Below are 13257 nucleotides of genomic sequence, written 5' to 3' on the forward strand. Positions count from 1 at the left end.
CTTCTGTAGGAAAATGAGAACTGAAATTGTAAAGTATCTGAAGAAGCATTTTGACTCATTGACATCAACTAAAATAATTTTAAATTAATTTTCAAATGGTCATTTTTAAACCTCAGTGATTGAAATAGTTTCACAAATCCTGGAACCTCTTTATAAAAGGTAATTAATATATATATTTCTTGTTTAAGCCAGCTCTGTGAAGTTGGATCACTCTTTTCTTTTCTTTTTTTTTTTTTACAGGGACAGAGAGAGAGTCAGAGAGAGGGATAGATAAGGACAGACAGACAGGAACAGAGAGAGATGAGAAGCATCAATCATCAGTTTTTCGTTGCGACACCTTAGTTGTTCATTGATTGCTTTCTCATATGTGCCTTGACTGCGGGCCTTCAGCAGACCGAGTAACCCCTTGCTCGAGCCAGCAACCTTGGGTCCAAGCTGGTGAGCTTTTTGCTCAAGCCAGATGAGCCCGCACTCAAGCTGGCGACCTCGGGGTCTCGAACCGGGGTCTTCTGCATCCCAGTCCAATGCTCTATCCACTGCACCACCGCCTGGTCAGGCACTCTTTTCTTCTTGGGTAATAGTAATGATAGAAAATATAGTATATAAGGAAAATGCAATTTTATTTTAGTATCTTTGTTTGGCTCCCAACTCTAGCTGGTAACATCTTTTACTGAGAAAAATTATCTCTTAAAATGAAAACTTCTGTTTCTGGTTTCATATCCTTTTTCAAATATAAGTTTGTTTTCTTCCTTCTTAAATTCCTTGGAAGGTAGCCAGCTAGCTTCATGACTTTGGGCAGGAAAGATTGCGGACGGGTCTAGAACATTCTATTATTGCCAGAAAGAAGGCTTGCAAAGATGTCAGGGCAGTGCTGAAGGGAGCAAGGGATTAACATAAAATGGCCCCAGAGGCTAAGTTCTGATGATTTGAATATCAAAAATAATATACATTATAATTAACTGAGATGTGTTCAAATTGTAAAAGCCCATGAATTCATAAGACAAAAGAAAAGTGTTAAAAATGCAATATGCAAATTCATAGGCATGATAAACTATGAGAATTCAGTAAGTCCAAAGTTTAAACACACACACACACGGATTTCCTATCCATTAAGTATATATATAAGCAGACTGAACTGGGATTGGGTTGCATTTTTCAGGGATTTGGCATGGTGTTGGGGCCAACTTGGACTTGGTGAACATGTTAAGGACACTACTCTTTTATGAATTCTTGCTGTATTGGCCAAGAGTTTGCTTAAAGGCTTTAATCACTGTAAAAAAAAATAGAAGACTAGATAAAGAATATGTGGCACATATACACCATGGTATACTATTCAGCCATAAGAAATGATGACATCGGATCACTTACAACAAAATGGTGGGATCTTGATAACATTATATGGAGTGAAATAAGTAAATCAGAAAAAAAACAAGAACTGCAGGATTCCATACATTGGTGGGACATAAAAACGAGACTAAGAGACATGGACAAGAGTATGGTGGTTACAGGGGGCGGGGGGGAGGGAAGGAGGGAGAGGGGGAGGGGGAGGGGCACAAAGAAAACTAGATGGAAGGTGATGGAGGACAATCTGACTTTGGGTGATGGGTATGCAACAGAATTGAACGACAAGATAACCTGGACATGTTTTCTTTGAATATATGTACCCTGATTTGTTGATATCACCCCATTAAAATAAAATTTTATTTATTAAAAAAAAGTATATATCTATAAGGCAGAGAAATATGCATATGTGAGTAGTGTTAAAGAGATAAATCCAGGTCTTTAATCAAAAGTCAAATACAAAAGAGGCCTTCTGTGGCCACCCAATCTAAAAATATCAATCTGCTCCCCACTTCTTCTTTCATCTTTCTCCTTAGAGTTTATACTCTTTTACGTAGTATATATTTTATCCATCTACCTACCTATGTATCTACCTACCTATCTTTATTGCCTGTCTGCCTCATTAGAAATCAGTTCTATAAAGGTAAGGGGTTTTGTCTGTTAATTCATCATTTTTATCTCCAATGCCTGGCTTAGAACAAAGCCTGGTATATAGTAAGCATTTAATACAAAAATTTTAAATAAAATACAAATGCACACATATAAATAGAAACCTTCCTCTTAATAAAGAGTAAATATAAAAACTCTTAAATATGACAAGCAAAAATTACTTAAACTGTAAAAAGGCAGAAAGATATGTTCAACATAATAACCAAATCAAAAAGGAATCTAATGGTTCATTACCATCGATCACACTAAACAAAGTAGAAAGGATTTCACCAATATGTTCTAAATTAACTGAACTGATGGTGTTAATATCTAAGATATTAATGAAGCATGAGTTTTTAATAAAGTTAAAAGACCAAGTCAAGGCCTTGGCCAGCTGGCTCAGCAGTAGAGCATCGGCCTGGCATATGAAAGTCCTAAGTTTGATTCCCAGTCAGGGCACACAGGAGAAGCAACCATCTACTTTTTCACTCCTCTCCTCTCTCCCTTCCCTCTCTCTCTTTCTTTTCTCCTCCCATAGCCATGGCTCAAATGGTTCAAGCAAGTTGGCCCCAGGCACTGAGTATAGTTCTGTGGCCTCACCTCAGGAGCTAAAATAGCTCAGTTGCTGAGCAACGGAGCAGCAGCCCTAGATGGGCAGAGCATCCCCAGATAGGAGGCTTTCCAGGTGGATCCAGGGGCACATGTGGCAATCTGTCTCTCTGTCTTCTCACCTCCCAATTAATAATAATAAAAAGACCAAGTCAATATATTACTAGACAATAGCAAATAAAACAAAATTTAGTAGTACCTCACTGTGAGTAGAAACACTAGATTATAAACTATGAAAACCTTGCTAATGGGTGTAAAGATTTTATCGACAATACAAATGAAGTTTAACTATAAGAACAATCAGCGGTTTGAGTACCGTGGAGGAAGAAATCAGGTGCCATATTTATATCAAGAATCAGTTAGTGAATAACTCAGACTCTTGAATTGTCTGAGTCATTATTCTTTTTCCTCTAGACCTGGTAAGCTGACTGTAACCTTGGAAAGCTTTCTGAAATAAGTTAGTACTCAACCTGCAGAAAATATTAAAACAAGTATTCCTATACTTCTAGGAAATAAAAGGAGGAATAAAGAAATGTTGACATAAATTTAGCTTATAATATTAATATATTTTTGATTTGATGCAATATGTTTGACAGTATTTTATTACCATTACATTTGTTTCTGTTCAAGGCTTGAAGTATTCAATAATGCTAAATCTGAAGTTTAAAGTTGCTGAAAGAGAATTTGTCTTAATACTTAAGTAATTTTCAGATTTTTGTTAGATATAAATACAGTATATCTATTAAAGAAATTATAAAAGTAGTAGCCATTGTTTTGCTCTATGCACATATTTAAATCTTTCACTCGTTCCTAACTCATTTGTTCTGATTTGTTCTTATAGATGATCTCCAGACAATGCCCAAGATTCTAACCAGTTCTAACTGTTCAAGGTACTACGTTTCCATATCATCCCTACATTCACCCATAAAATAGGAATATTACTGCCTCACATCCTCATGTTCCTCATTACTCTGATTTACTCTTTTTTTTTTTTTTTTTTTTTAGGTGAGAGGAGGGGAGATAGTGAGGCAGACTCCCACATGAGCCCTGACCAGGATCCAACCAGAAACTCCACCTGGGGTCAATAAACGAGTACCAAGCTATTTTTAGCACCTGAGGCTAATGTGCTCCAATGGAGCTATCCTCATTGCCTGAGGCCATGCTGGAACAATCGAGCCACTGGCCGCAGGAGGGGAATTGGAGAGAAGGAGGGGAGGGGGAGAGAAGCAGATGGTCGCTTCTCCTATGTAACCCGACCAGGAATCAAACCTGGGATGCCCTAGCCACTAAGCCACCAGCTAGGGCTCTGATTTATTCTTTGATAAATATTTTCAGTTCCAACTTCTTTATTTTTATCATTATTTGAAAATGGATTACTCTGTCTGCCAGCAATGTCTTTATTGGATATATCAAGTTCTAAAGAAATTATTCATAACTTCATTCAACTTTCATATATCACAAGGTTTCTCCTGAAGATAAATAATTATGCCATATAAAAGATCAAGGCTTTCTTATATTTGTAGCAAACATACAGTATATGAGTCAGAGACAAAAATCCAACTTAAATTAACTAAAGCAAAAAAAAAAATTATTGGCTTACTAAAGTGAAGGATGGGAGAGCCTTCAGACATGCCTGGATCCCAGAGATCAAACAATGTCACCAGATGTCTCTCAGACATTTTCCTCCGTATTGGATTTCTCTTGTGAAAGCTTTTCTCATGTAATGGGAAAAACAAAACCTGCTGGTGAGTTGTCAAACTTACTAAATCCTTGAAACTTCCAATTCCAGGAAAAAAGTATTCTCTTACTACCATAATAATACACTCCTAAGGCTCCATTGGTCCAGAAAGGGCCATTTTCCAATCCCTTATTAATCACTAGGTTGAGGGAAATAACCGGTCAGCCTTATGACCAATTCACTGATTGATGGTTTTACCAGAATCACATGAATTAAGGTGTGGTACATCTCAAAGAGGGCACAGAACAGATCACAAAGTAACAGTTACCCACTACTCACACTATTTCAAATAAGGGATGCTCATAACTGAAGGTCTTTCCGTATGCACTACCTTCATAGACTTACTAAGCAAAGAATTCATTGATAATTATTTAATAAGGACTGAGTGATGACTAAATGTTTTCTTATATTTGTTATAATCAGAGAGTTTCTCTATTATGAATTTTCTGATGTCGTCTAAGGGCTGAGGCACAGCTAAAATTATTCCCACATTCATTACAGTTATAGGGTTTTTCTCCAACATGAATTCGCTGGTGTAGCCGAAGGGACAATATCTGATGGAAAGCCTTCCCACATTCATTACATTCATAGGGTTTCTCCCCAGTGTGAATTCTCTGATGTTGATTCAGGTATGAGCCACAACTGAAGGCCTTTCCACATTTGTTACATTCATAGGGTTTCTCTCCTGCATGACTTCTCTTATGATGAATTAGAATTAAAGCATCACTGAAGGCTTTCCCACATTTACTGCATTCAAAAGGTCTTTCTCCAGTATGAATTCTATGATGTCGATTAAGTTGTGAATCAGTCCGAAAAAACTTCCCACATTTCATGCACTCATAAGGCTTTTCTCCAGTATGAATTCTCTGATGTTGATTAAGGTGTGAGCGATACCCAAACGTCTTCCCACATTCATTACACTTAAAGGGTTTCTCTCCTGTATGAATTCTTTGATGCAAAGTAAGGGCTATGCGTCTGCTGAAGGCTTTTCCACATTGATTACATTCATAGGGTTTCTCTCCAGTGTGAATCCTCTGATGCTGATTAAGGTGTGCACTCTGTCTGAAGGCTTTGTTACATTCTTTACATTCATATGGTTTTTCTCCCGTGTGAATTCTCTGATGTTCAACAAGGAAGGCATAGCGGCTAAAGGCCTTCCCACATTCATTGCATGCAAAGGGTTTTTCTCCAGTGTGGATTCTCTGATGTTGAGCAAGGTGTGCACTCTGTCTAAAGGCTTTGTTACATTCCTTACATTCATATGGTTTCTCTCCTATATGAGTTCTCTGATGTTCACTAAGAAAGAAGTCATGGCTAAAGGCTTTTCCATAGTTACTGCATGCATATGGTTTCTCTCCACTGTGAATTCTCTGAGGTTGAGTAAAGAATGAGTAACAGCTAAAGGCATCACCACATTCATTGGCTAATTTTCCAAAATGAGTTGCTTGATGCTGAGTAAGTAGTGAGTGGAAACTTAAGAGATTTGAAAAATCATTACTTTCATAAGGTTTCTCCCCAGGAGGAATTACTGTGTCATGAATAAGGTATGTACTCTGGTTGACTTCTTCACATTCATTAACTATCAAAGATCCATTCTCAGCATGTTGTCTTTTATGTTCAATTAGGACTGAATTTAGAGGACACATGTTATCATAAATATCAAATTTATATTCTTGCTGTACGGTGGGAACTCTCTGTTGTGTTAGAAGTACTGACTTCAAGAGAACGCTTCTCTCAGAATTATGTACATTTTCTCTTTTCACAGCATAGATTTCCTTAAGATTTGTCACTTGCCTGAAAAGCCTCTCCTGATTTCCATGATGGTGCTCAAATTTACCCTCATATTTCCAAGCTTCTCTGAAACTGGAGCATTCCAAGTCATAATCTGTAAGGCTTCCCATTACTATGCTCTGGGATATTTCCTCTTCATCAATGTACCATTTTGGAGATAATCCCTTGATTTCATACCAAGACTCCCAGTCTGAAAAACATCAAGAAAGCAAATGTATCTTTTTTTCCTTTGCAAGGAGAGAGAAAACTAATAGAAGAAACTAAAGAATTTAATTGGAGGAATGAGGAGAGACAGTACATAGTTCTGACATCTCTCAAATTATGTTATGCAATGTATTAGATATTGGAGATATGTAATGTCCAACTGCTTATGGTCTATAAATGGATGGAAACTACATAGTAAGTAGGCTTACGTATAATGTTAGATGAGGAAAAGGTCTTACTAGACTATGAACCTAGTTTGAAATCCAGGAGATTCTAGTGGGAAGAAAAACAGACAAGACCTATAGGAAATTTTGTTTTTTGTTTTTTGGGGGTTTGGGGTTTTTTTTAGAGAGGCAGGGAGAGAGAGAGAGACAGGAACATCAAGCTGTTCCTGTATGCATCCTTACCAGGGAATTGAACCTGCAACCTTTGCACTCCAACCAACCAAGCTATCTGGCTAGGGCTTAATTTTTATTGCTTTTTAGAGACAGAGAGAAGAAAGGGGAGAGGGGGGAAGCAGAAGAGAAACTCATCTGTCGTTCCACTCAGTCACGCCCTGACTAGGCATCAAACCCGCAACCTTGTCATTTGGGAATGACATTCTTAACCAAATGAGCTAACCGGCCAGGGCCAAAATCTTTTTTTTTTTTAATTAAAGTATAGGTGACATACAATATCATATCAGTTTCAGGTGTACAACATAGTGATCTGACATTTCTATTCCTTGTGATCACAAGATTAAGTGCAGGCACCATCTGTCACAAGACAATGTTATTTCAATAATATTGACTATTTTCCCTATGCTGTACATTACATTCCTGTGACTTTTATATTCTTTAAAAAAACTGAAGACTTGTACCATATGGGGAAATAATAAAAAAGAGGGAATTTGCTACTAATGCCCAGAATATGTTCCAGTGAATAACCTGACTAATGACACAGCTTACAAATTGGGTCTCCTTCTATAAAAGACTGTATAGAGTTATGCTGTCCAGTATGTCAACCAGTAACCACATATGTCAATTTAAGTTAAAATATTTATGCCTGACTGGTGATGGTACAGGGATAGAGCAATGACCTGGGATGCTGGGGTCCCGGGTTCAAAACCCTGGGACTGCAGGCGTCAGCCTGGGCACATCTGGCTTGAGTGTGGGATCATCAACATGATCCCATGGTCACTGGCTTGAAACCCAAGGTCGCTGTCTTGAGCAAGGGGCAAATGGCTCAGCTTGGGCCCCCTGGTCAAGGCACATATGAGAAGCAATCAATGAACAACTAAGGTGCTGCAACTACGAGTTGATGCTTCTTATCTCTCTCCCTTCCTGTCTTTCAAAAATTAAAATAATAAAATAAATAATTTAAATTCAAAATAAAAAAATTGAAAAATTCAGTTTCTCAGTCACACCTAGCCATATTTTAAGAGCTCAACAGCCAAACATTGTTAATGTAAAGAAAAACACAAGTATAGATCATTTCCATCATTATAGAATGCTCTATTAGGCAGCAGTGGCTAGAGATCCAGATTAATATGACAAAGATCTGACTGAAGGAGGAAAGGACAGGAAAACAGGAACAGGAGTCGGTTAAAAGGAGAGAGAAACAGAACACAGATTTTGACAGAGGAAATGAACCATTAAGAGGAGCAAAAGCCAGATTGCAAGTGGTAACACAATGGAAGAAAATTTGAAGTGAAGGGAATGACTGAAGATTACAAGAGAAGAGAAGAAGAGAGTATGATATACAGAAACACTAAAAAGGCCTTTTAAAATTATTTCAAAGGAGACTTAAATAAAAATATAAGCTATAACTATACCAAATAAAGAGATATGTTATACATGCTTGTTCACCTCAATTTATATTAAGTCAATTTCAATCAGATTTCCATAAAGATTTTATTTCTGAACTTATAAAATTATTTTAAAAGATATATGACAAAACTATCAATAATGTAAAAGAAGGAAGAAACTTCTAGGACCAATAATATGACCTAATCCTTGCATTTTACACCTTCCTTCCATTAAAATCCCTGTGAAAAAACTGAATTAAGGTGATATGTAAAATTCTCCATTATTGTAGGGAAATGCCAAAGGAAACATATTTGAAGCACAAACTTATGAGATTCAGAGAAGAACACAGCAAAGAGGAATGTGAACCCCTCCCCATCTCGACCACAGCTAGTTGAAGGGAAAAACAAATGGAAGGATTGCTACAGGATTGCCACATCAATATGGATCATGTGGGAACTACAGCAGAGGACCAACATTAGGGATGTTCTATAACATTTTTCCTTTTTTCTGTTAAATAAAAATTATACTTATTATGAAATATCAAAGCAATTAAAAATGTATAAAGTAGGGGGATCCCCATGACTGAGTAGCTCATTTGGTTAGAGTGTCAACCCAATAAGCCAGTGGTTCTCAAACATTTTGAAATCAGGGTGAATTTAAAATCCTACAAATAATCGTAGGTACACTACATACAAATTTCTGAGAAATATGTTATAATAATTAAGTCAAATATTAAAGAAAAAAATATAAAGTCCAAGTGTGCTTTTATGGTAATTAAATGAAATAAATACGACAAAATTAAATTTATTCTGACATTTAAAAATGTTTTTATGTTAAATTTTTTGAGTTATACTTTTAAGAATTCGTGCCCTGGCCAGTTGGCTCAGCGGTAGAGCATCGGCCTGGTGTGCGGGAGTCCCGGGTTCGATTCCCGGCCAGGGCACACAGGAGAAGTGCCCATCTGCTTCTCCACCCCTCCCCCTCTCCTTCCTCTCTGTCTCTCTCTTCCCCTCCCACAGCCGAGGGTCCTTTGGAGCAAAGATGGCCCAGGCGCAGAGGATGGCTCCTTGGCCTCTGCCTCAGGCGCTAGAATGGCTCTGGATGCAGCAGAGTGACGCCCCAGAGGGGCAGAGCATTGCCCCTGGTGGGCATGCCGGGTGGATCCCAGTCGGGCGCATGCGGGAGTCTGTCTGACTGCCTCCCTGTTTCCAGCTTCGGAAAAAATGAAAAAATAAATAAAATTTTAAAAAAAAGAATTCGTAAAAAAAAGGGTTAAAAAATCAAAAAGTTTTAAAAAGTTATCTTTTTATATATATAGATACATTCTTAGTACGATTTAGTAAATTCGGCAGGTCCTGGCTCAAATGTGTTAAGTTTTTTCATTCTTGTGTTTATGAGAAACATGAGCCTGATGTGTCCTAGCGATTTTTTCAATGTTTGGGCATATATTTGAAAGGTAAACTCTCATTTCCTTGTCAATACATTGAAGAATTCCTCTCTTTTTACTCTTAATTGTGTTGAGTGCAGAAAACCCCCACCATACATATCATCTTAACTTGACACCAAACAAAGAATAGAAGAAACTTGCCTCCAGTCTTTCCGGGGAACATGTGGGGTAGTGTAAACAATCCAGGACCACAGCTTAACAGCCTTTTGCAACCTAATCAGGCAAGTGAGGTGGGAGGTTGGGCAGACTGTCAGCTTACAGCCAATTCCCCACACCTCTGTACCCCAAAAATCTAAACTCCAAAAAACCTTGTTGGTTTTTTGGTCCCCAACAGGCACATATTTCTCTGGAATACCATAGGGCACACCTGGAAATCTTCTAGGGCGCACCATTGAGCCCTGGTGCACTTTGAGAACCACTGCAATAAGCCATAGTTGTGGGTTCAATCCCTGGTCAGGATGCATACAAAAACAACCAATAAATGCATAAATAAGTGGAACAACAAATCGGTTTCTCTCTCTAAAATCAAGAAATAAAAAAATTAAAACCTATTAAAAAATAAACATAAAATAAGTGCATCCAAGATGTCTGTAGAGTAGGTTAAAGCTACACTTACCTCCTCCCAGTGCCAAAACAGATTTACAACTAAATTATAGATAAATCAACCTGAATAACCAACTGAAGGTTAGATGAACAGAAGTATCACAACTAAGAATTTACATTAGAAGCCACAGAGACTGGTAAGAAGATCAGAAATGCCCTGGCCGTTGGCTCAGCGGTAGAGCGTCGGCCTGGTGTGCGGGGACCCGGGTTCGATTCCCAGCCAGGGCACATAGGAGAAACGCCTATCTGCTTCTCCACCCCCCCCCCTCCTTCCTCTCTGTCTCTCTCTTCCCCTCCCGCAGCCAAGGCTCCATTGGAGCAAAGATGGCCCGGGTGCTGGGGATGGCTCCTTGGCCTCTGCCCCAGGTGCTAGAGTGGCTCTGGTCGTGGCAGAGCGACGCCCCGGAGGGGCAGAGCATCGCCCCCTGGTGGGCAGAGCATTGCCCCTGGTGGGCGTGCCGGGTGGATCCCGGTCGGGCGCATGCGGGAGTCTGTCTGACTGTCTCTCCCCGTTTCCAGCTTCAGAAAAATACAAAAAAAAAAAAGAAGAGCAGAAATGCTGAAAGAGCTAGCCCAGGCTCTGCACCCACCTGTGCTGGTTGAAAATCTGGAGAGTTCTCTCAGTTGCAAAGGTTACCCCTGAGGAGTATGGGGTCTCAACACCATGCCAGGCTCCCCACCTGGAGCACCAGAGCTGGGAAAAGGAGCTCATGTAATACCCAACTGTGAAAACCAGTGGAGATTCTGTCCGCCGGGGAGAAATAGGAGTCTGATAGAAAGCCAGGTGCTCGCCTAACGGGCCAGGACACAAAATCTTATTCTCAGCCATTCATCTGGGGCTCTGGTGGGGGAAGGTGATTCAGAGCAAACTGGAGTCATACAGAGAACTGAGTTGCATGGCCCTGAGAAGAGATCTGGAGGGTTGCCAAGGTACCTGTGCTGAGCTCCTATTCCACACCATCCAGAGATGCCATCTTTCCTTGGTCAAGCACTCTTATCCATACAGCACCAGCCTGGGGGAGTGCACTAACCCCAACCGCCTGACTTCTGGTAGCCCTACTCTGCAGAGCTATCCCTGCAGAAAAGTCTGCTGCAGCTTGAGCACAGTGGACTCTGCCTTGGGGAACAATTAAGGAGATTTAGGTCAAAGATTCAAGCAGACACTGAGTTGTACGGCTCTGGAGTGAGAACCATTCTCACTCCCTCCCTCACATGCAAATGGTGAAATACTCCAACAGGAGACCCACTAGCCCCGTCCTCCTGAATCTGAGGAGCCCCACCCTGCCAAGCTTACACACTGCAAAAAAAGTGTGCTAGCTGCACCCAGCCAGGCCATTCGATGCAATTTTGTTCTTGAGGAGCTCTTGTCAGAGTCTTGAACAGATGAATTTTGTGGCTTCAAAGGGAGAGCTATTCCCCCCACCATGCACCACTGGTGCCACCCCTCAATGGGCCCACTAGCCCCATTTCTCTGACTCTGGGAGGCCCCACCCTGCCAAACTCCTGCCCTGCAGAGGAGTCTGCTACTTGTACCCAGCCAGGACCTGCAGTATGCTTCTTACTGAAGAGCTCTTGTTGGAGACTTGGACAGGCACTGGGTTATGTGGCTCTGAAGCGAGAGCCATTCCCCTAACATATGTGTGACCAGTGCCACCTCAACAGGATACCCACTACCTTCAACCTCCTGACTCTCAGTGGCCCCGCCTTGCTGAGCTCATGTCCTGCAGAAAAGTCTGCTGTTTTCACTCAGCCTGGACCCATAGAGCACTTTTTCTTGGGGAGCTCTGCTTGCAGACTGAGGCAGAGATTGAGTGGTATGGCTATGGAGTAGGGACCACTATTTGCCCTTGAGTGCCTGACCAGAGCCACTCCCAAAGAGGAGCTCCACTATGTCCGTCCTCTGAACCCCTATTGCCCTGCCCTGCTGAGCTCACACATTGCGGAAGAGACTGCAGGCTGCAGCCAACCTGGGCTCAGACTGCAGAGTTTGTTCAGAAGACTCTGAAGGCAGTCTAAGCAGCGTCAGGGAAATGGCAGAGAAGCTGACAGATATCAGGCTACCTTGGGCCTTTTGCTGACCAGCTCCCTCTAAGCAGATGGAGGCTGACCTTGGTACACAGCTTCACCCCACCCAAGCACAAGGTCAGCAGAGGGAGTCACAAACTGAGGACTGCTTGGTAGCTCCAGACAGGTAGCGCAAGGCTGATTATAGACAGCATCTGACAATGACCTGTACCAGAATCCCTCCCAAGAGTACCCACCAACACACCTCGTGGTAGACTTCAGATCACTCAGAACAGGACCCAGTTAATTCTCCAAGTGGCACATTAAAGGGAGATCTTGGGAGCATCAGACCCTGATGGGCGAATTGTGCGTCATGTGCTCAGTACCTACACAGCAGCTCATACACTGTGGTGGGGGTCGATCCTCACAATCAGCCAGCTGAGGGTTGACTCAATTCACAGAAGAATGATCAGTCAAGACTCAACAATAACAGGAAAGTTCATATTACCACACAAGGACATTCCTGGAGTACCTTGCTTGGGTGCTCACGGAAACTGCACTACTGAGCCCCACATACAGGACACATACTACCTAAGGCTATCATACCAAGACTAGAAGACATAGCAAATCTATCTAATATACAGAAATAAATACAGAGAAGCATCCAAATGGAAATACAAAGAAATATGCATCATGAAAGAAAAGGAGAAATCACCGAAAAAGAAATAAATGAAATGGAGGCAGGCAATCTACCAGACACAGAGTTCGTAACAGTGATTAAAAGAATGCTCAAAAGAACTTAGAGGAAAAGCCTGACCAGGTGGTGGTGCAGTGGATAAAGCATCAGACTGGGATGCGGAGGACCCAGGTTCAAAACCCTGAGGTCACCAACTTGAGCCATAGCTCATCTGGTTTGAGCAAGGCTCACCAGCTTGAGCCCAAGATTGCTGGCTTGAGCAAGGGGTCACTTGGTCTGCTGTAGTTCCCCAGTCAAGGCACATATCAGAAAGCAATCAATGAACAACTAAGGTGCCACAATGAAGAATTGATGCTTCTCATCTCTCTCCCTTTCTGTCTCTGTCCCT

General features: G+C 40.9%; 1 protein-coding gene across 2 annotated transcripts in view; it reads right to left on the reverse strand.

Moving 5' to 3' along the window:
* Positions 1-1708: 1708 nt before the first annotated feature.
* The window catches only part of ZNF527 (zinc finger protein 527), a 52807-nt gene continuing 41258 nt past the window's right edge, over positions 1709-13257 (reverse strand). For both annotated transcript variants that reach the window (XM_066242173.1, XM_066242174.1), the window contains one exon: positions 1709-6317. In XM_066242173.1, the coding sequence (XP_066098270.1) occupies positions 4756-6317 (1562 nt within the window). In that variant the 3' untranslated portion in view covers positions 1709-4755. The remainder of the gene's footprint in view (positions 6318-13257) is intronic.

This window comes from Saccopteryx bilineata, chromosome 9 (genome assembly GCF_036850765.1).
Source record: "Saccopteryx bilineata isolate mSacBil1 chromosome 9, mSacBil1_pri_phased_curated, whole genome shotgun sequence".
NCBI classification, from domain to species: domain Eukaryota; kingdom Metazoa; phylum Chordata; class Mammalia; order Chiroptera; family Emballonuridae; genus Saccopteryx; species Saccopteryx bilineata.